Source organism: Dendrobates tinctorius, unplaced genomic scaffold (genome assembly GCF_039654945.1).
Source record: "Dendrobates tinctorius isolate UK_male_01 unplaced genomic scaffold, ASM3965494v1 ptg000011l, whole genome shotgun sequence".
NCBI lineage: Eukaryota > Metazoa > Chordata > Amphibia > Anura > Dendrobatidae > Dendrobates > Dendrobates tinctorius.
The window spans coordinates 37,345,287-37,368,455 of NW_027361679.1; the positions used below are offsets into that span (position 1 = coordinate 37,345,287).

General features: G+C 48.3%; 1 protein-coding gene across 3 annotated transcripts in view; it reads right to left on the bottom strand.

Moving 5' to 3' along the window:
• The window catches only part of SDAD1 (SDA1 domain containing 1), a 204,422-nt gene extending 185,881 nt beyond the window's left edge, over positions 1-18,541 (bottom strand). For 2 of the 3 annotated variants that reach the window (XM_073541116.1, XM_073541107.1), the window contains exons 1-6: positions 18,241-18,538; positions 15,398-15,502; positions 14,883-14,981; positions 14,317-14,427; positions 478-549; positions 300-400 (exon numbers count right to left, since the gene is read on the bottom strand). In XM_073541116.1, the coding sequence (XP_073397217.1) occupies positions 300-400; positions 478-549; positions 14,317-14,427; positions 14,883-14,981; positions 15,398-15,502; positions 18,241-18,330 (578 nt within the window). In that variant the 5' untranslated portion in view covers positions 18,331-18,538. Of the gene's footprint in view, positions 1-299; positions 401-477; positions 550-14,316; positions 14,428-14,882; positions 14,982-15,397; positions 15,503-18,240 lie in introns of all 3 variants that reach the window. The other variant, XM_073541097.1, reaches the window with a different exon arrangement.
• Between the last annotated feature and the right edge of the window lie 4,628 nt (positions 18,542-23,169).

Below are 23,169 nucleotides of genomic sequence, written 5' to 3' on the forward strand. Positions count from 1 at the left end.
GTTAACATAGTCTAGCCAATGGCTACATCCTGCACAATGCCGTACAATTAAAAACAGGAATGGCATAGGCAGAACTGCCAAATAGCTAAGCCGGCCCTGTTCCCTGTCCATACTTTGGAAAAGGGGGGCCCAGCTTTTCTAGTGAAATTCACTGACTTCTCTGGTCACATGCTGAAAGCAGAAACGCTGTTCTGTATTGAGTAAAGGACCAGGAGTCAATTTTAGGCTAAGTATTTCACTGCACCAATATACAATTCTCTGACGACAAGCAAAGTCCCACACATGCTGGAGTTACATACCAGATGTTTCTTCTGTATAGTTCTATCATGACATCCAGTGACATCTTAGCCGCTATTGCATTGCTGTCTCGAAGCATTGTATACATAAAGTTCTGCAGGCTCTAAACACACAAGTATCACATCAGTTATTTCAGGGTATTCTGCCCCAAACCCCATATACTATGGAGACGGTACTTACTGTGTTCACTTTGTTGTTCTTATGTTTTGCATTTATATTCTTGATGTCTGTCACAATGTGAGTGTACAAGGTCTGTAAAAAAATAATCTACCTTATTACAGTAATTAACAGTGGTCTACAAAGATTTTTATTTAGTGGACACCAAGCCCCAATTTATTTTATGCATTATTGCTACAACATAACAACCATTTTTGTACAGTACTGAACAAATTGCTGCAAGCTCAATAGAACCATGCAAAATCCAGGTGCTCGCCTGTAATATGTACACTGTGTGAACAATTATTAGGCAGCTTGTTTTCACCAGGCCAAGAAGTGCTAAAAAAGAGATCCAGGTGACTCTGAAAAGTATTTTTCTTTAAGTGTTATTCTTCGTGTCAGCTTCCTCTTGGCAGCTGCAAACATCAATGGTTTCCCATACCCACCAAAGAAGTGACAGAGAAAGTCGAAATTTGTTCAGTTTTACAGAGGTTTTGTTGAAATTGCTAAGATATTGGGACGTGATCATAGAGTCATCAAAAGCTTTGATGCAAATAATTAACATGGTAGAAAAAAAAAAAGATGCATATTAACTGCCAAAGATTTGAGAATCAAACATGAAGCCACCAGGAAGCCATTAGCTTCCAGTGCTGTCATATCCCAGAACTGCAACCTCCCTGTAGTGCCCGGAAGTACGAGGTGATCAGTGCTCAGAGATAAGGTTGAGGGAAGGAAATCTGAAACCCAACCACCACTGATCAAGATACAGAAGATGAAATGTCAATACCTGGCCAAGAAATATCTGATACATTTTTTTCCAAAGATTTTACAGATTGAGGAGAGGAGAGTGACTTTTTGCAGATGGATGGGCTCGTGGCTGGATCAGTAACCAACACAGACCTTCACTTCAACTCAGATACCAACAAGGTGGAGGGTAATGAAATGGTCAGTTATTCTTAAAGATGAGCTAATTGGACCTTTTGCAGTTGAAGAAAGACTCAAAAATCAGCTCCCAAATCTGCTACCAGTTTTTAGAAGACACTTTCTTCAAGCAGAGGTACAAGAAAAAGTCTGCATCTTTCCAGAAAACCATGACTTAAGCAGGACATTGCTCCATTATATGCATCGCAGTACTCTACTGCTTGTCTAACCAGTAAAGGGCCTAAAGAATAATGACATGGCCCTTCCTCCCCTGACCAAAACCTTGTGGAGAACTTGTGGGCCCCTTTTAAATGGGAGATTTACGGTGAAGGAAAACAGTACACAACTGGGAAGCTGCTGTTGGTGCTGTAGAAAAAGTTATTCGTCAGCAGTCTAAGAAACTTACAGACTCCATGGACGGAAGGATTATGACTGTTACAGAAAAAAAGTTGACTATTGATCAGTGATAAAGATATTTTTGGAGAAATATCAGCAATTTGTTTTTGTACAGTTTGAGGTGTTTGGTAAGTTTACTCACTTTAACAGGTGAAAAAGATTTTTGTGTACTCACCGTAAAATCATTTTCTCTTAGCCTCTAATTTGGGGACACAGGACCATGGGTGTTATGCTTCTGTCCACTAGTAGGCGACACTATGCATAATCTGAAAGAGATTAACCATGGCTCCTCCTCTGCAGTATACACCCCTGGACGGCGTTAGCCTTCTCCAGTTTTGTGCAAAAGCATTAGGAGGAACGTAACAGAAATAACATAACCATGCCTGTAATGAAGCCACTATGTACGAGCTCAAAGAACAATATGAGAACTCAACAGTAACAATGGCCCGTAAGGGCAACAGGGTGGGAGCTGTGTCCCCCATTTAGAGGCTAAGAGAAAGAGATTTTACGGTGAGTACACAAAAATCTCCTTTACTCTGTCGCCTCATTGGGGGACACAGGACCATGGGACATCCTAAAGCAGTCCCTGGTTGGGAAACAATGGATGAATATTGTGCAGACAGGCCCCTAAACTTGGGGCACCACCGCCTGCAGAACCCGTCTACCCAGGCTCGCGTCCGCTGAGGACTGGGTATGAACTCTGTATTGTTTAGTAAACGTGTGTAGGCTAGTCAAAGTGGCCACCTTACACACTTGTTGTGCCAAAGCCTGGTGCCGAATGGCCCAGGAGGCCCCTACCACCCGTGTAGAGTGTGTCATAATACCGCCGGAAGAGGAGAATTTTTAAGGCGGTAAGCCTCTTGTATGGTGGATTTGATCCACCTGGCAAGGGTAGCTTTGGAAGCCGGCAGACCCTGGCGGACACCTTCCGGAAGAAGAAAAAGGGAATCAGACTTCCGGAAGGGCGCAGTCCTAGACACGTATATACGCAATGCCCTGACGAGGTCAAGCGTATGCAGAGCCTTCTCCACTCTATGAACCAGAACCGGGCAAAGGGATGGCAGTGAAATTTCCTCATTGAGGTGGAAGTTGGACACAACCTTCGGAAGGAAGGATGGGACCGTACGGAGAACTACTTTGTCCTGGTGAAAAGCCAGGAAGGGCCATCTGCAGGATAGTGCTGACACTTCAGACACCCTGCGTAGTGAGGTGATTGCCACCAGAAAGACAACCTTGTGGGATAGAAGGCGAAATGAGGCCTCCCTAAGGGGTTCGAAAGGTGGTCCCTGCAATGCTGTCAGGACCAGGTTGAGGTCCCACGTTTCTAGTGGACGTCTGTAGGGGGGAACCAATCGGGAAACCCCCTGAAGGTCCTTACTTGCGGCTTGTTAGCAGTGCGTCTTTGAAAAAGCACTGAGAGAGCTGACACCTGGCTCTAAAGCGAGCCCAGGGACAGCCTGGCCTCCAGACCCGATTGGAGAAAACAAGGGAGTGGGATCTGGCCGCGAGATTTGCACCAGGTAAAGAAAGCCTTCCAGGTACGGTAATAAATCTTGGCAGAGGCTGGCTTCCGTGCCCTGATCATGGTTCCAATGACGTCCGGCGAGAGACCTGCCTGGGTTAGAACCCAGGTCTCAAGAGCCACGCCGTCAAATTGAGGGCCCCTGAGTTCTGGTGGTAGAACGGGCCTTGTGACAGAAGATCGGGGCGGTCGGGGAGACGCCAGGGGGCGTCTACTGTAAGTTGTACGATGTTGGCGTACCTTGTACGTCTGGGCCAGTCCGGCACGATTAGGATGGTTGGAACTCCCTCTTGTTTGATCTTCCTCACCACTCTGGATATCAGGGGGGAGAGGTGGAAAAATGTACAGAAGCTGGAACTGGGTCCAGTTCTGAACCAGAGCATCTGCTCCGAGTGACCGCGGATCGTGTGTTCTGGCCATGAAGTTGGAGACCTTGGCATTGAATTGGGATGCCATTAGGTCCACGTCTGGGGTCCCCCAGCAATGGCAGATCTGTCGAAAAATTTCGGGATGGAGAGACCACTCTCCCAAGTCCATTCCTTGTCGACTGAGGAAGTCGGCTTCCCAGTTGTCCACACCCGGAATGTGGACCGCAGAGAGTATCGACCCAGTGTCCAGTGTCTTCCGCTCAGTGGAGGATGTGAGTCACTTATCGCATCGCCTGGGTATTGCGGGTCCCGCCTTGGTGGTTCACATATGCCACAGCCGTGACATTGTCCGACGGTACTCGGATATGAGAGGCTGCCAGTAAGTGACAGAAAGCTCTCAACGCCAGGAGGATGGCACGAATTTCCAGGATGTTGATGGGCATGGTCGCTTCCACTGGTGACCACTTGCCTTGTGCCCTGTGGTGTAGGTGCACCTCACCCCAACCCGTCAGGCTCTCGTCGGTGGTCAGGACCTTCCATTGACCTGAGAGAAAGGATTTCCCCGTTGTGAGCGAGGTTGGCTTGAGCCACCAGTGCAGGGACCTCCTGGTTGACGACGTTAGCTGGAACTCCCTGTCGAGGGAAAAAGGATTCCTGTCCCAGGACTTGAGAATGGCTAGTTGAAGAGGCCTGAGGTGAAACTGGGCAAATGGGACCGCTTCTATTGCTGCTGCCATCCTGCCGAGGACTCTCATGGCAAACCGGAGAGATCGGGGGTGGGGGGGGTTGCGGAGGAGAATGCGAACTCCTAGGCGAAGAGCCAGTGCATTGTCCTTGGGAAGGAGCACAAGACCCCTGGAGAAGTTCGAATAGCATTCCCAGGAAGGTCAGAGACTGACTTGGGGTTGGCGATGACTTTTGTAGGTTGACTAACCAGCCCAGGCGACTCAGAGTGTCGATTGTGATTGAGACGCTGAGCTCGCAGTCCTTGAAGGTGGAAGCTTTGATGAGGAGATCGTCCAGGTGTGGAACGACTACTATGCCTCTGGAGTGTAGAACGTCCATGGTGGCTGCCATGATCTTGGTAAATACTCTGGGAGCCGTGGCGAGTCCGAACGGGAGAGCCACGAACTGGTAGTGGTCCTGGTCGATTGCGAACCTGAGAAATCTCTGATGGGCAGCTGCAATCGGTATATGCAGGTATGCGTCTTGTATGTCTATGGAGGCGAGATATTCTCCCTTTTACCCTTCGCCACGACAGCACCCACTGGAGGTATCGGGTCCGCCCCATTTGGAACAGGAAACCCTACAGGAAAGATAAAAGGGGCGGTCCGCCTTTCCTCCTCAGTTTTGGTTTCCTGTTCCAAACGGAGCCACGATATCCTTCAGGAAGAATACCTGGGCCATGCATGCCGCCTGTGCAGTCTCCATGGGAACGGCAGGGGCTGCGGTCCGGAGGCAGCGTCGGGGGAGATTCCGTTAGACGGCTCCCCCCTCGTCTGATGAATGGAGGGTGATGACGGGGTCCGGGGAGGGCCGCCCCGTCTCACCCAGGAGCGCGCCGGTAGGCACCAGGATGCACCGCTGTGGTAAGAGCGCCTGTGGCGCAGAAGAAGGCGCTGGCGGTGCATGGAGAGCGGGGGCCGCACATCAAAGCGGCGCGGTAGCCGGCCGGCGCAGAGTCTCCTGACCCCCCGGAAGTAATGGTTGAACGTCCGGGGCGGGATGGCTGAGAGCGCGTCGGCGCATGCGCGCGGTGATCCCAGGGAGGAGGAGCAACTTCCGGTGGGGCGGCAGAGAAAAAAAAAAAGGGGGCAAACTATTTAAACAGCGCCGCAGCTGAGCGGCGATGCAGCAATGTCGTCCCCAACGGAAGCGCACGCTCCAGCTGGGGATTCTGCAGGAGGTAGCTCCACCAGGGACCGCAACACCAGGATGGACACCGGTCGCAGGAATGAAGCAGGAGAATCAAGGCCTAGGACGGGATCTCAGCCATCTGATCCGGTAATATAAAGCTTCACTGGGTGAGTGTGCAAAGTATATACTCTGCCTACTAAGCTGACCTCTCCCCCCCCCCCCCCGCCTTGGTGTCCCCTTCTAGACAAAGAAAAAGGATAAATCTAAGCATAAAGAATGTGCGTTATGCTCTGAACCTCTCCCTGACTCCTACCCTAAGAAGCTCTGTAAGCAGTGCACCAGAGAGACAAAGCAGGGGGCCGCATTGTCGACAAAAGACATTAGAGCTATAATCAGGGAGGAGATACAGGCTATTAACCGCACCAAAACTCCCTCAGAGACTGGCAGCAAAAAAACAGATAACCCTCAGCTCAGAGTCAGAGGAAGAAGGGGGGTTAATCTCTGACTCCTCACTCACATCCTCGTCGTCATCAGACATGGAGGGACGGTCATGTTTCCTCCTGGATAGTGTGGACAACCTAGTTAAATCAGTGAGAAGCACTATGGGGTGTGAGGAACCAAGGGGTGCCCAAACCGCACAAGAGATAATGTTTGCGGGATTGGCAGAAAAGAAAAGCGTTCCCGGTAATACCGGCAATTAAGGCCCTAATAAAAAGGGAATGGGAAAAATACGACCAAAGAAGTTTTCTCCCATCAGCCTCAAAAAGAAAGTATCCATTTAGCGATGAGGAGCTATTAAAATGGACCAAGGTGCCAAAAGTGGATGCCGTTATATCCTCTACCTCGAAACAATCTGCTATTCCAGTAGAGGACGCAGGCTTGTTGGCAGACCCGTTAGACCGCAAAGCAGAATCATCATTGAAGAGGTCTTGGGAATCTACCACGGGTATTTTTAAGCCAGCGGTAGCCAGCACATGCACCACTAGTTCTATGCTCGTGTGGTTGGACCAGCTGGATCAACAAATCGAGCAAAAGGTGTCCAGAGAAAAATTACGGGCCGCTATCCCATTAATCAGAGGGGCAGCTGCCTTTATGGCTGATGCTTCGGCGGACACTCTGCGGCTGGCAGCAAGATCAGCAGCTCTTGTGAACAACGTCAGACGGGCGTTGTGGATGAAGAGCTGGAAGGGGGACGCGCAATCAAAGGCTAAGTTTTGTGCAACCCCATGCGAGGGTGAGTTTCTCTTCGGGAAAGAGTTAGATAGCATACTCGCCAAAGCAAAGAAGAGGAAGTCGGCCCTCCCTGACCCTTCTATCCCTTTCTATAGGAGAACCTTTAAGAGGCGACCGTTTGGAAGGAGGAGGCAAACGGAAAGATCAAATAGATGGGCCGCAAAAGAAGAGAAACAAAAGGGTACCATGTTCAGGGGTCCAACATTCCGAAGGGAAAATAGAAATTAAGAAATCAGACTCACCTGTAGGGGGTAGATTACGTTTCTTTTATTCAAAATGGGAACAAATATCCTCAAACCCATGGATCTTAGGTATTATTAAAGAAGGAATGAAAATAGAATTCCTTCAAGACCCTTATGATTTCTTTATCCTAACCCGCCTTAACTCTATAGCCCAACAAAAGGCCCTCGAGGAAGAAATTCGGAGCCTACTATGCAAGGGGGTTTTAGTGGAGGTCCCAGAGGGACAGGAAGGTAGAGGCTTCTACTCTCCTTTATTTTTAATTTCCAAACCAGATGGTACGTTTAGAACAATTATTAATTTAAGGAAGCTTAATACGTTTATAAAAAATTATAAGTTTAAGATGGAATCAATCAGATCCACCATAAAGCTTCTCTTTCCAAACTGCGTGATGGCGGGGATTGACTTAAAAGATGCTTACTATCATCTTCCTATCCATAATAGATACCAAAAATATCTAAGGGTCGCAGTGGTGTTCGAAGGCAAGGTCCGTCATTTTCAATACACAGCCATGCCTTTCGGCCTCTCTACAGCGCCAAGAATCTTCACCAAGGTGATGGCAGAGGTGATGGCCTATCTTCGTCAAAAAGATACTTTAATCGTACCTTACTTAGACGACTTCCTAATAATCGGGAACTCGGATACCCAATGTACTGAACGAGTGGCTGATGCAATCTCATCTTTGCAGGACCTAGGCTGGATCATCAATATACATAAGTCCAGGCTCGTTCCGCAATCCCTCCAGATGTTTTTAGGGTTCCAATTGAACTCCATAACCAAGAAATGTCTACTTCCTCAGGTAAAGATTGCACTAACAAAAGAGAAAGTAGAGGCAGCCATAGATAGACCACGCATGTCTCTGAGAGGGGCATTGTCGCTATTGGGGTCGCTAGATTCCTGTGCCCCTGCAGTCCGGTGGGCCCATTATCATGTCCGCACACTTCAGCATCAGATCCTCCAGGAGGAGAGGCGACATGGTGGTCACCTCGAGAGCAAGATAACCCTAACTCAGGAGGTCTTGACTTCTCTAGAATGGTGGTTAGATGATGACCATCTATCCTCAGGAGTCCCATGGGTTATAGTACCATCTTGTATCCTAACCACCGACGCTAGCCCCCAAGGCTGGGGAGCCCATATGGGGAATAGCTTTTGTCAAGGAAGATGGAATAGAGAGGAAAGAGAATACTCGTCTAATTTAAAAGAACTGACAGCAGTATACTATGCTCTACATCATTTCCTTCCACAGCTCCAACAGAAACATGTCAGGATCCTGTCGGACAACACCACCACAGTGGCCTACATAAACAGACAAGGAGGTACTCGATCAGAGACTCTGATGTCTTCTGCGGCAAGAATCTTAAGCTTAGCCGAAAGCTATTTGTTGTCCCTCTCGGCTCTTCATATCAGAGGAGAGAACAACCAAGAAGCAGATTTCTTAAGCCGTCACACACTTCGGCAAGGGGAGTGGTGCCTCGGTCGCCAAATCTTCCAGGACATAGTAGCTCTATGGGGGCATCCTCAAGTGGACCTCTTTGCCACAAGGGAGAACAGACAGACAAAGACCTTTGCTTCCCTGTCTCCAGCAGACCACCCAGACATACTGGATGCCCTCCAGGCCTCATGGAAGTTCAAGCTGGCATACGCCTTCCCTCCATTGATTCTCCTACCACAAGTGATTCGGAAAATCAGAGGACAAGGCGAGAGTAATCCTGATAGCACCATTCTGGCCCAAGAGACCGTGGTTCTCGTGGCTACGAATTATGTCAGTGACAGATCCTTGGGTTCTCCCCTCAAATCCCAACCTACTCTCCCAAGGCCCTTTCTTCCACCCTCAAGTGGACAACTTACACTTGACAGCGTGGAACTTGAAAGGCACCTATTAAGATCAAGAGGCTTTTCGGAATCATTAATTACTACGCTCCTACAGAGCAGGAAGCAGTCCACGACCCAAATTTATAAAAGAATATGGAAGAAATTCCTACAGTTTCATACAGCATCTCATACAGCAGAAGTCCCGATAGTTCCTATCTTGGAATTCCTACAAAAAGGGAAGGAGTTGGGCTTGGCAGTAAACACACTGAAAGTACAGGTGTCTGCGTTGGGGGCGCTGTATGGCCATAATATAGCAGGCAATAAGTGGATATCATGATTCATTACAGTGTGTGAAAGAATAACTCCGGTTCACATACCTACAATCCCTACATGGGACTTAAACCTGGTGTTAGACGCCCTGACAGAAGCACCTTTTGAGCCGATAGATACGATATCCCTTAAATATCTATCATTTAAGACGGCCCTCTTGGTAGCACTGACATCCGCTAGGAGAGTGGGTGATATCCAGGCCCTGTCCATAGATCCACCCTTTTTACAGGTATACCAAGATAGATTAATATTAATGCCAGACCCCTCATACCTGCCTAAGGTATCAACAAAGTACCATAGGTCTCAGGAGATACTCCTCCCAACCTTCTTTGAAGATCCCTCCACTCCGGAAGAGCAGAAATTCCACACTTTGGACGTCAGAAGAACTGTCCTAAAGTATATTGAAAGGTCCGAGAGCTGGAGGCAGTGTAGGGCTCTGTTCATTTCTTTTCAGGGCTGTAAAAAAGGGTATGGAGTCACAAAGAGCACCATTTCCCGATGGATCAGGGATGCCATTCGTTTAGCCTACTCTACAAAAAATGAAGATCCTCCGGAAGGCATCAGAGCACATTCCACCAGAGCAATGGCTGCCTCCTGGGCGGAGAGGGGAGACGTTCCAATTGAAACCATATGTAAGGCGGCAATTTGGTCATCCCCTTCTACCTTCTATAGACACTATAGACTTGACCTTTCGTCTACTTCTGACCTAAGCTTTGGCAGGACTGTCCTTGGCACGGTGGTCCCACCCAGGTGATGGTCTCTGGAATCTCTCCAGTGGGTGCTGTCGTGGCGAAGGGTAAAAAGCCGGATTACTTACCGGTAATGCTCTTTTAATGAGTCCACGACAGCACCCGCTCACTTCCCTCCCTGCTAGAAATATCAATATTAAAAGTATATCGGCTAAAGTTGGATAAGTAAAGTTACAAATACAAGACATTGCCTAATCCTTGGCGGTCCTCCTGGTACTCTGAAATGCAAAACTGAGGAGGAAAGGCGGACCGCCCCTTTTATCTTTCCTGTAGGGTTTCCTGTTCCAAATGGGGCGGATCCGATACCTCCAGTGGGTGCTGTCGTGGACTCATTAAAAGAGCATTACCGGTAAGTAATCCGGCTTTTTCCATGGACGCTATGATGGACTGAAGAGACTCCATGCGGAAGTGACAAACCCATACATATTTGTTGAGTTGTTTTAGGTCCAGTATGGGCCGTACGCTGCCTCCTTTCTTGGGGACTACGAATATATTGGAGTAGAACCCTCGGAAGCGCTCGGCCACGCGAACCAGTAATATGACTCCTGCATGAAGAAGCGAGGAAACCGCTTGGTGGAAGGCACGAGCCTTGGCTGGCAGCTTTGGGGAAACAGAGTAAAAATCGGTTCGGTGGGTTGGAAGTGAACTCTATCTTGTATCCGGAAGACACTAGTTCCCTGACCCACCTGTCTTCTGTAATAGGCAGCCAGACTTGCTGAAAGAGCAAAAGTCAGCCTCCTATGGGTGGTATGTCTTCCGGAGTTCGAGAGTCATGATGAGGAGAGAGTCTGAGGTTTTCCTCCTTTGGGCTTCGACTGGCCTGCTTTCGTCTGCCAGGTCTTGTCCAACCTTTGCCTCGACCGTGAGGTGTCCCTGCGTGGGGAACGGTTGCGATTTTGTGCTGGACGCGAGACGGACAAGCCTGAAGAATTCCGAAAGGATCGGAATCGGGCTTGGTTACGCTTCTTGTAAGTGCGTTTAGGTTTCAGTTGAGGGAGAGAAGTACTCTTACCCCCGGTGTGTTGGATATCGTGTCCAACTTTTCACCGAAAAGTCGCTCACTGAGATACGGGAGGTGCGTGAGGGACTTCTTTGAGGCTGCGTCCGCTTTCCATTCCCGCAGCCAGAGGATACGCCGAATCGTGATGGCGTTTGATGCTATCCCCGCTACACCCCTTGCTGAATCTAGAACTGCATGAAGCATGTAATCTGCTACAACTGCTATTTCAACCGCTTGGTCCTACAGCTCAGGAGCTGGTGCTTGGAGGCCAGCTTGTAATTTTGTGGCCCCAGCCAGAATGGCCTTGGCAGCCCTAACTGAAGCGAACGCGGGAGCCAGGGAGGCCCCTGCAGCCTCGAAAATTGAACAAGCAATGCATACTACCTGCCGGTCTGCTGCGTCCCTGAGGGTTGAGCTATCTGGCAGTGAAAGGAGGGTCTGTGCTGCTAGTCTAGAGACTGGGGGGTCCACTTCGGGTGGATCTGTCCATTCTTTGGTGTCCTTCTTTGGAAAGGGGTACCTCGCCTCCAAATATTTGCGATTGGTGAACTTCTCAGGCTGTTAGAACTGCTTTGTAAGGATCGCCTTAAATTCTGGGTGATTAGAGAAGACCTTAGGTGGTTTTAGAACTCCTTCAAAGGAAATTTTGTGTTTTGGGGCCGGATCAGAAATATCCAGCACCCGATGGATGGAAGAGATTACGTCCTTAACTAGCACTGTATTGCTAGGGGAAATTGGGATCAGGGACCCCTCCGTTTCGTTGTCTGAGTCGGTGTCACAGATGCCTTCCGAATCCTGTGTATCGCTGAGGCGTCCCTTGGTGGGTGAACTGGGGTGGAGGTCTTCTGTGGTCGGGGATCGCTGTGCAGATCTGCCTTGTCTGTCCCTGGTAGGGGACGGTCTAGGTGACCTGGAACTACGGTGTCTCTGCCTAGTGGGGGATGACCGTGTGCTATGGGATGACGCAGATGAACGTGACCTATGGGTCCACTTACGTCTGGATGTGCCCGGAAAGTCATGTCCCTGAGTCGAGCTCTCCCTTTGCTGGGTAATGTTCATAGCCGAGGCATGACCCTGCAGAGCCTGAAGTAATGTGGAGGTTAGGTTATCTATAGACTGCGTCATAGATTGCGACATCTAAGTAGCCCATTCTGGCGTGTTATTAGACACCGGTGCATTGGTAGGGGCTTCTTGGGGTTCTGACCCAGTGATACAGTCCCAGCAGTGCGGGTACGTGCTGCCACTGGGGAGAGTGGTACTGCAGGCTGTGCAGAATGCATAAAAGAAGTCCTGCCTGGTTCTCTTGGACCTTGAGCCTGGCATAGTGCACGAGACGGGTGGCTATGCGGAGGGGCTGTACAGGGGTGGCTATGCAGAGGACCATATAGGGGGTCTTATAGGAATATGGAATCACAGCCGAGTAAGAACCCCAGCTGTGATCTTACCCCACCAGTTTGTCCCAAGGTCCAGCGCCGAAGATTCACAGTCCTGTGCCCCCCCGGAGACTGCCTGGCCTGGACGATATGCAGGGATAATTTTGTTCTGCAGCAGAAATGGCCGCCGAGGAGAAGAGGAGGAAGGAGAAAGGGGGCGGAGAGCAGAGAAAAAAGGCGGCAAGGCTGTGTAAAAAACGCGCCCTTTCAGTCTCGATCCGCCCCCTCTATGACACTGTAGAGTGTCATATTTGTCATCCAGGGGGTGGGCCGGGGGTCAGAAACAAGGCGGCCTCGGCTAGGCCGAAGCCGCGGCCTAAAGTAGAAGCCTGATGCCCAAGAGGGATCCAGGTCGGCGCAGAAGTCCGGGAGGGGATCGGATCTAAACCGAGCCTCCCGGACCTTAAAGTAGGATAGCGGTGGGGCTATAGGTGATGGGGGGGGGGGGGCTGAAGGGTCCCCCCTCCCCCGCTGTCTGCCAGAGAAAACAGGGCGCAGGGAGCCCTGTGTCTCAGATGTGCCATGCCTGCCTGCACTCCCCCCCGATCCCGACAGGAGCCCACAGCTGGGCTGGGGTCTCTGGATGCAGGCGCAGTGTGCTGGCCCATGCTGCTGGGAGCTGCAAAGTGCTGCCTGTGCAGGCCCTACCTGAGGCGTCTCAACCTAATGCCCCCAGAGGGAGACTAGGGAGGGTGCTGCTGTCACCTTCAGGGGGCTTTATCGTCGCCTCGACCTCAACCCAGAAACCAAAGGGAATTGGGGAAGGAGGGGGGTCTCAACTTCGAACCAGCACCCGAGGGACTGGGGAAGGAGCGACATGGGGAATAGCCATCTCGACTTCAACCGGGCACCCTATAAAAGGGTCCGAGGAAGGAGCCATGTCAGGAGTCTCGCAAGAGACCCACTTTTCTTCATCTGTAATCCTTAGGTGTGCCTCCTATGCGACACTAAGCAAAAACTGGAGAAGGCTAACGCCGTCCAGGGGTGTATACTGCAGAGGAGGAGCCATGGTTAATCTTTTTCAGATTATGCATAGTGTCGACTCCTAGTGGACAGCAGCATAACACCCATGGCCCTGTGTCCCCCAATGAGGTGACAGAGTAATAAACAACTGAGATAGGAAAATTTACGCTATTCCATGTATTTGCATAATACAGCACTCTAATAGTTGCCCAATATTTCTGCACACATAGACATTCTCCTAAGAAAGACAAAACCTCACTTTTACTTTTTTAAATATTCAGGTTTCTTAACCTTTTGGATTGACCGACAGCACTGTAGTTGTTCAATATTTAAATTAATCACCAAAATTGAAAACTGCCTAAAAATTGACCAATACACACTACATAGGACATCTGGACCACACAAGAAATCAAAGTTCTCTATTCTTGGCGCTTTAGCCTTTAAAATGGAACTGGTTACCAGGAATAACGTGGTTAACTTGTAGACATGCGGTTAATCTGCAGGTCAACAGCGTTATTATGCTGTCTGGTGCCTGCACGCAGCCAAATGCAGTGGGGAGAAAATGATTTTTATTCTCCACGCCAGCACTTGAAATTCAGTCATGGAGGCGGCACCGATTCAGTCACGTTCTGAGTATAAAGAGCAGCCGCTGTAACTGCACTCCCAGCCCTGACTGATACTGGCTATACATTGCGGCCGTCCGGCTGTCAGTCAGGGCCGAGGGCGCAGTTAAAGCAGCCGTTCTGTATTCTCACGGAGGTGACTGGACTGGCAGCGCACCCGCCTCAATGACCGAATACAAGCAGGGAGAAAAAAGATAATTTTTTCACAGCTGCAATCGGTGGCATCCAGGCATTGGACAGCAACATAACGCTGTTAACCTGCAGATTAACCCCATATCTGCAGGTCAAAATCGTTATTCCTGGTGACAGGTTCCCTTTAAGGGACATTTTTCTTATGCATATTTTTAAAGGAACACTTTAGATAAACAAAATTATTTGTACTTAAGAATTTATAAAATATTTCTAAATTTCATTACCTTTCTGAGAAGTTTATCTTGGCATCTTAAAAGTTCAAAGAAGAGTTCAAGAAGAGCAGATGGGCTAATTAAGTCCTTGTTTCTTAACATGATTAAAGCTTTGCATAAAGTCTGAAAGACAAGAAGCAAATAAGTTTCAAGCACAACTACTTAAATTGTTAGCACCAGCAAACATTATACACATTATCCATTTCATTTGCGAAGACCACTTTTGACATTTTGGGTGGTTGTCTCAAACAAGTACCAATATAGCAGCAGCTCCACCTATTATGAAATAATAATTATTAATATTATTAATGCTAAAGCTAACTATTAGGCTGAATTCACACATCTACGTTTCAAACGGACCGCACAGAGATGCTATGTGAATAGTGTCCGTGCGCTGTCAGTCTGAAGCACGGTCCAAACGTGGACACGTCACTATAATTTAGGATGGGGATAAAGGGGGGCAAACCTTCAGCTCACAAAACAGCAAAACAGAAGGAAAATGAAAGGGCACATTATGCTGTCCGAAAAAAGCGAATAACACAATGTTTGAATGTGACCTAATGCAAGGAATAGATTACCATTCTGAGATCTGGATCCATGACTGTGTGTTGTGAAGATAGGATAGATTTCAGCTGCTGTGGGAAGTCCTGAAGATACTCCGGATAGCAGTGAGCAGTCTGGAAAACACAGAGACTATTACATCAAGGCCACTTTCACATGGATGTAATGTAGTAACATTTTAAGATTTGTTTTAAAGCCAAAACACCCACACCCATCTACTCAATGGTTCTGCTGAACTAAAATTTAGGCCACCATAAAACCCTTTGGTGATCTGAGTTTTGTACTGTAGAACCATGGGAGTTCAAGTTCTAGAATCGAACATACTCATTATGTGATTCTAGCCTTATCCTTAGGCTGCATTCATACATCTGGGTTTGCAGTCCGTGAGGCTGTCAAGTTCAGGTCCGGAGACCCCTGGCCAGACCGTGCATTGCAGTTCATACTCAGACCACGACACACAGATGATCTAACCAAACATCCTAAAAATAAACCCACATCAAGTCGGTCCCAAAGTAGTTTATAATTTTCTTACCTGTGCCATAAACATGACCAGAGTAGCCAAATCCTTGTTAGGTCTATCTGGCTGCAGCTTGAAGACTTCAATGATGGACTGATAGTGTTTGTACTGCTGTAAAAACTTCACAAAACATGAAAACTTTAGCATTTATCACTATGTGACACCACATACTTTCATGGGTTAAATGCTACATTTACGAAAAAAATACAAATAAAGTCAGCCGTCTCCTGACTTGAAAAATTAGATTCGGTAGCCAAATAGGTGGCAATACCCAAAAATAATGTTTTCAGAATTGCTCCCTTCAAATATAGGAGTGTCCAAATAACCCAGAAATACAGACTACTCTGAAGACCAAAAGTATAAATTCACACACAGCAGATTTGTTGCAGATATTTTTGAGACACAAAATCAGTTCCATTTTTCCAATGGAAAATGAGTCTGCGGCTCAGGCACACATTTGTACCAGACTTCTTTACGAGTGTGAAAAAAAATCTATGCTACGAAAAAAACCTTTCAGGGTATTCCCACCACCAAGATCCTATCCCAATATGGAGCAGGTATAATAATAATAATAGCAGCAAATGCCTCCAATTCGAAATGTAGTATAGTTCTTCTGATTCACTATGTCCCTTTCCTCATGTGCAGGGCATTGCAGTAGCTTAGGTATCCATGGTTGTGACCACTTATATAGCTTGTTGCTTGTGGTCATAACCATGGATACCTAAGCTACAGCAGTGCCTGCACATGAGGATAGAGACAGAGTGAATCTGAAGAACTACTACATTTGTAATTGGAGGGATTTGCTATTATCATCATTACACCTACTACATACTGGGATAAGAGAAAACAAGGGCGGGGGCGCAGACATAGGGCTTCACCTGGTATAAATCATTTAAAATATAAAAGTACTCTGGAGTACTCACCCTTTATGGGTTGTGTTCAGACACAACCACTCTCAACGTTTGTTGCAGTCATATAGCTGCTGCAGAGCTCGTGCAGGTGGACAGCGTCCACTAGGTATCATAAGTTGAGGATCCAAGAAAAGCACTTCTGAGCATCCGCGCTGCTTTAGTGATAAGAATTCTTCAGAAATCCCACAGGGAATTCTTCAGGGATTTCTGAAGAATTCTTATCACTAAAGCAGCGCGGATGCTCAGAAGTGCTTTTCTTGGATCCTCAACTTATGATACATACTGGGATAGGATCTCGGAGATGAGAATATCCCTTTAAGGGTATATTCACACAGTATCTTTGCAGAGAGGAATACAATGCTACAAGAAAATGTGTGTTTGAGAATTAGCACCCTTGCGTTAGTGGCTCTGTCATTGCTTATGTCTAAAGCCTTAGGAAATGGGATTCAGGTGTATGCGCTGATGGAGATATTGACTGTAATAGTGGAGACTGAGTCCTGGTGTGTTCTGTCGGACATCAATTTCAGCCGTATGTGCATGGACTACTAAATTTTGTTGCCCACCCCAAATAGGTGGAAACAGCCAGAAAGTGATATTCAACAGAGCACAAAGTGACCCCGTCTGTTACAGTACGTATGCCTACATTCTGTGTTCCAGGGCATCATACATAAGCCCCGGCGGAGCACCCGATGAGTAAAACGTGATGTGAACAGGAATTCTCTGACCAGCTCTCCACTGACCGTAGGGAGCACCAGGACCCTGTTCTCCCATTGGGGACACCTGCAGCTGCCTTCTGTTCCTGTCACATGGTGGACGGCGCTCCGGCAGCTGCCCAGGAGGTGATCAGACAATCCCGGTGTCCTTCTAAAGGACGGCGCTCCAGCGGCTGAACAGGAGGTGATCAGACAATCCTGCTGTCCTTCTAGAGCCCAGAGCAGTACCCTATAGCAACAGAAGGGTTCCCTGAATGTACTGCTGGCCCTTCACCACCTTGGCATGGGCACTGATGAAGCACACAACCAGACACCCTCTCTCCCTATGTATATGCAGCACTGGCGGGCGATACTGACACACACTCTATGGTGAACGGCACTCCGGTGGCTGCCCAGGAGGTGATCAGACAATCCTGGTGCCCTTCTAGAGGACGGTACTCCGGCGGCTGCCCAGAAGGCGATCAGACAATCCCGGTGCCCTTCTAGAGGATGGTACTCCGGTGGCTGCCCAGAAGGCGATCAGACAATCCCGGTGCCCTTCTAGAGCCCAGAGCAGTACCCTATAGTAACAGAGGAGCTCCCTGAATGTACTGCTGGCCCTGCACCGCCTTGGCACGGACAGATGGGCACTGAGGAAGCACACACCCTCTCCCCCTGTGTATGTGCAGCACTGGCGGGTGATACTGACACATTCTATGGTGAACGGCTCTCCGGTGGCTACCCAGGAGGTGATCAGACAATCCTGGTGCCCTTCTAGAGGACGGCACTCCGGCGGCTGCCCAGAAGGCGATCAGACAATCCTGGTGCCCTTCTAGAGGACGGCACTCCGGCGGCTGCCCAGAAGGCGATCAGACAATCCTGGTGCCCTTCTAGAGGACGGCACTCCGGCGGCTGCCCAGAAGGCGATCAGACAATCCTGGTGCCCTTCTAGAGGACGGCACTCCGGCGGCTGCCCAGAAGGCGATCAGACAATCCCGGTGCCCTTCTAGAGCCCAGAGCAGTACCCTATAGTAACAGAAGAGCTCCCTGAATGTACTGCTGGCCCTTCACCACCTTGGCACGGACAGATGGGCACTGAGGAAGCACACACCCAGACTCCCTCTCCCCCTGTGCATGTGCAGCACTGGCGGGTGATACTGACACACATTCTATGGTGGAAATCAGTTGCACAACCTTCCTCGGACGTGTACTGAGAGGGGCAGCTGGTCTCCATTCCCTGGCACCCAGCTCTTACCTCCTCGGTGTATGAGGACGGATCCCTCTTTATCAGGTTCTGCAGCTGCGGAAGGTTGCTCGGCAGCTTGTTATTATTTCTCCCGGACATGATGACGACTTGTCAGAAGCAGCACTTCCTAGATTCTCCGGATTCTCCGCAGCCTGCTGAGCAATAGACGTCAATAACCAGTACACGTGTGCGCACACTAGGAGGCCGCCATGTTGAATCACCCGTCTGTACTGTTCGTTACGTCAGGACGGCAAGTCGAAAGGGACATAATTCTTCAATACTGCGCAGAACAGAGCGCCATCTAGTGGTGCAATAGGATATCGCTTACTGCAGGTACAGGGATCTCATTGTCACGAGTTTATCAGTGCGACGAGTTTTGTCACTGTGCGGCTCATTGTGTTTCTTTATATTCCACAGCTTGGCTCACTTATTAAACGTGCGTAATGGTAATGAAAAAAATGACATTGATTCTTATATTTAGCTCGAGACCATCCATGCAGGTAGCAGGCACAGCTGCCAACAATCCCACGTTTGACCTGTCCTGATTTTTCAGGCACAATCCATTCCCAGCAAATATATGTAGAGATTGCAACCTGTGAGAGCCTGGTTACCCCCAAAACGGGAGCCCCGTTCAGATGGATATGACTTATATATAAGGGCGTGGCGGGTAACCAAAATTCGGGAGATAAAAAAGCTACACGACAAAAAAACATTACAGACATGTGCCCCCCTACTTAGGTGCGAAGTCACAAACTGGGTGAGGGGCCATAAAAATGCGTGACAACTGGGAAATCTCAGTGAGCTGACAGCCTTGGTGCTGTCACATTGGGGGTCTGTGCCCAATCCTTCCCCCGCAGCACTTAAACATATAATTGGAAGTCAGATTGTAGAGTCACAGCCATGAAGGTGCAAGGAAAAGTGCTCCTCACCTAGGCAGGGCCGGCGCTAGTGCGTGGCGTGTTCTGGACCCACAAACGTCAGCGGACCTTCCCAGAACATCCGATTTAGTCGCGGAGAAGCCTCCCTAAATCTCTTCCCACAAGGGAAAGCTGGATGGGGAATCATTTCAGGAAGTTGGGACAGGACTCATGAGAGCTACGGATCTGGACGAACTATCCCACGGGAAAGGGGTGCCTGAGAAAAAAGGGACTAAAGGCTAAAGAAACAGTAACTATGACAATGTACTGTGCTGTAACAACAATTGAATTTGGACTGGTCAGTAAAGTTAATCTGTTTGAAAAGAACAAAGTGTCCCCTGTTGAATGTGCGACTGTTCCTGGATCCGGGATCATTGAGACAGCGGAGACCTGCGGCCAAAACGTGAGTGTTGTACCGTACATCCACAGCACAGGGGAAAGAGAACATTATTTAACTGTAGGGTGCCGGGGGTCCAGCATCGATTAAGCTGGTATAGTCAAGCTGTGGACAACCCCCTTAATATACTAGAACTTGTACCACAATCAAAAATCAATGATACAACACAATGGAGTAAAAAATATAAAAGTTATCACTTTTGGAAGGTGAGTGAGGAATTAAAACTGAAAGCTAAGTGCATGTGTTGCGGCTGTCAAACATATATGCCAGCGTGGGGACTCAAACATATTATTCGAGCACATCATATTCACTCAGTTAGCATCCGTGCATGCTCGGATAATATCAACTGAGCAGGTTCACTCATTTATGATGGGTATGTGCTGCATCCACTAGAAAAAGGATACATGTACATGCAACATGGACGTCTGAATCAAGCCTTATATGGAGTCTCCTCTACCCTCCAAATAGTGTCATGGAGCATCAGCACCACCACACTCCATCCCCCAGTTTACACCAGTTCTTCCTGGGATTACATTTATCCTGCTCTCTGTGCTGAGCACTGACTTTGGGGTTTTCATCTAAAGGGGGTTTTGCACATAGCGATATCGCTAGCAATATCGCTAAAGCGCCACCGATTTTGTGACGTTATAGTGATATTGCTAGCGATATCGCTATGTGTGATACCTCCGACCGGCTCCCCCACTGTCTGTCGCTGTCGCTCACACGAGATCGGCCGGCTCCATTTCTCGTCAGGCGCTTCCTGCTGTGCTTCCTGCTGGCGCCGACGAGTGACACGTGGACGCGGGCGGGAGGACGTCATCATCGCCGTGTCTGAAAGGTAAGTAACGACCGCTGTATCGCTGCTGCATCGCTGTGAGATCTGCCTGTGTGGCAGCTTACTAGCGATCATTTAGCGATGCACCAGCGATCCTGACCGGGTCGTATCGTGGTCGGGATCGCTGGTGCATCGCTAAATGTAAAGGGGCCTTTAATCTCCAAGTAACGTGACAGAGGAAACCCCTCTATAATGAAGCAGCAGAGTTACTCAGGACTCTGTCTGGCCTCTGTTCAGTGGAGTTCTTCTTTTCAAAAGTGCACAAAACTATGGTGGACCGTGTTTTTATGCACACCTAAAAAGACGGACGCCACTGGATCATAGGTTAGACGGAGTCTGCAGTGCCTCCATCTGCCTCATTAAGGGGGATCTTCCACCGAAGGTTCCGTCTGAATCACATACTTCAGAGATTTGCACGGGAACCCTAGTGTATGCGCCCAGCGTAGAGGGCAGGATAAATGTGCGTCGAGCCTTACTGTAATCTTTGGGAGGCAGAATGAACAAATCAACAGCAGGGGAAGAATTGGTTTCATTTATTTTTAATGCCGTTCCTCGTGCAGTATAAGTAATTATACAACTTTATTCTTCGATTCTGTGTGATTACAGCGATACCAGATTTTTCTATGTTTGGCTATTGTCACACACTAAAAGACGCTTTTTATGCATCCCCATATTTTGAGGGCTATAAGTTTTCCATATTTTGGCCCACAGAGTCATGTGAGAGCTTGTGTTTTTCAGGATGAGTTGACATTTTTAAATTGGTACCATTTTTGATGATATCACTTTTTTGATTGCTTTCTATTCTTTCCATTCTGCGTGCCATAAAATTGATAAGGCAGCTTTATTCTTCGGATCAGCATGATTACAGCAATGCCCCTTTTATATACGGTAGTTTTTTTATGTTTTGTCGCTTTTACAGAATAAAAACTTTTATAGAAAAAAATTATTATTTTTGCATCGCTTTGTTCCAAGAGCTATAACTTTTTCTGTGTGGCCCCTTTCTTTTGTGGGACAAGATGACGTTTTCTGCTATACTATTTTTATTTACATTCGTCTGTTTTATCACGTTTTATGCCACTTTTTGCAAGCGGTATGATGATAAAGCATAGTTTGCTACTTTTTTTGTGTTTTTTTTTACGGCGTTCACTGAAGGGGTTAAGTAGTGTGACCCTTTTATAGATCAGTGTAGTTTTTTCGTTTATTTAATTTTTTTAATAAAAAGGTATTTTAGTGTAATATTTTTATATTATTATTATTATTTTGTACTTTTTTTTAACATATTCTTAATTTTTTTTTACTTAGCTCCTATATGGGAGTTTCACTTTTTTTTTACTTTGATTGCAGGTATAATGCATTGCATTATAACTATAATGAAAGTTTCTGAGACCATGCTGTGAGCATGGTCTCAGAAGCTTTCCTTCGCTTGGTGATTCGGGGTTCGTCATGACGATTACAGGCCACCATAGCGATGATTAATCATCGCAGGAGAGCCGATCTGAAGGCAGAGAGAGCTCCCGTTCCTCTACCTCCCTCCTGAATGTTGTGATCGCTCTTGATCATAGCATTTAAGGGGTTTACAGCCAGGGGCGACGCTGACACTGATGCTCAGCCACTGGCAGAGCTGAGCTGCTGCACTGATCGTGCAGGAGGTGCTGATATTTCAGCATCTCCCGCGTGATCATGCTGTGATCGGTCAGTAATATTGACTATTATATATGTCTGGGGATAAACAGTTTTCAACCTAGGCGGTACCAATATGCGACCATCCAGGCTGAGAACCACTGATGAATCAGCTGCTGCGAGTGCAGCATCAGTGACTAGAGGTAACGTCATCAAGGTTTCTGCCGGTTACTGAGACTGCATTGACAGCCGGGCCTCTGAATTGTGGTGACCTCAGTGAGATCACCGCTAGCACAGTAAGAAAAAGTCTCACAGTGCAGCGCTGATCTCCCTAGGAGAGAGGGCACTGTTACGATTCCACCCCTCAGTGTGTTTGGATCCTAGACACTAACATCTCAGCCATCCAATCTCCTACAAGAGTGTGCTGAAGTTGTCATTACTTTTATTGACAGCTCAGTCGTCCAGCCTGGTGCAGGGGCGTTCTGAGCTGTCAGTGTGTTGACTGACAGCTCAGCCATCCAACCTAAGACTGTGAGGTGCTGGTTGCCTCCAGGTGTTCATTGTCCCAGGTGATTGCCAGGTTACTTAATTGAATTGTTTCTCCCAGACTCCCAAACCTCTGCCAGACATACATTCAGCTACCTTGTGGTTTGTCTCTCTGTGCCTAGGTGTGTTTTGATCTTTCATTGCCTGACCTTGGACCTTGTTCTGACCATCTCTCTACCATATATACTTGCATATAAGCCGAGATTTTTGGGGAAGGGGGAGCGGGGGTGTCAGATCATATTGATCCCCCCGGCACGGTCTCTGCAGCCCCCCACTTCTCCCACGGTCTCAGGCTCCTTCCTTCAGCGGTCACGCATTTTCATGACTTTAATGAGTGGTACCACGTGACCACTGCAGGAAGGAGCCTGAGACCGGGAGAAGCGGGGCTGCAGAGACCGCACCAGGAGGGAGTAAGTATATGCAATATTGACCTGTCCCCGGTCCATCGCTGCGCGCTGCTCTGTCCTCCTCGTCCTCTGGCTGTGATGTTCAGGTCAGAGGGCACGGTGACGTAGTTAGTGCACGCTGTGCCCTCTGCTGCCTGAACGTCACTGACTGAGGACCCGGAAGACAGATCGGCAGCAGGTGAATATCTCAGGTGCCGGGGCCCTGAGCCAGCGGTG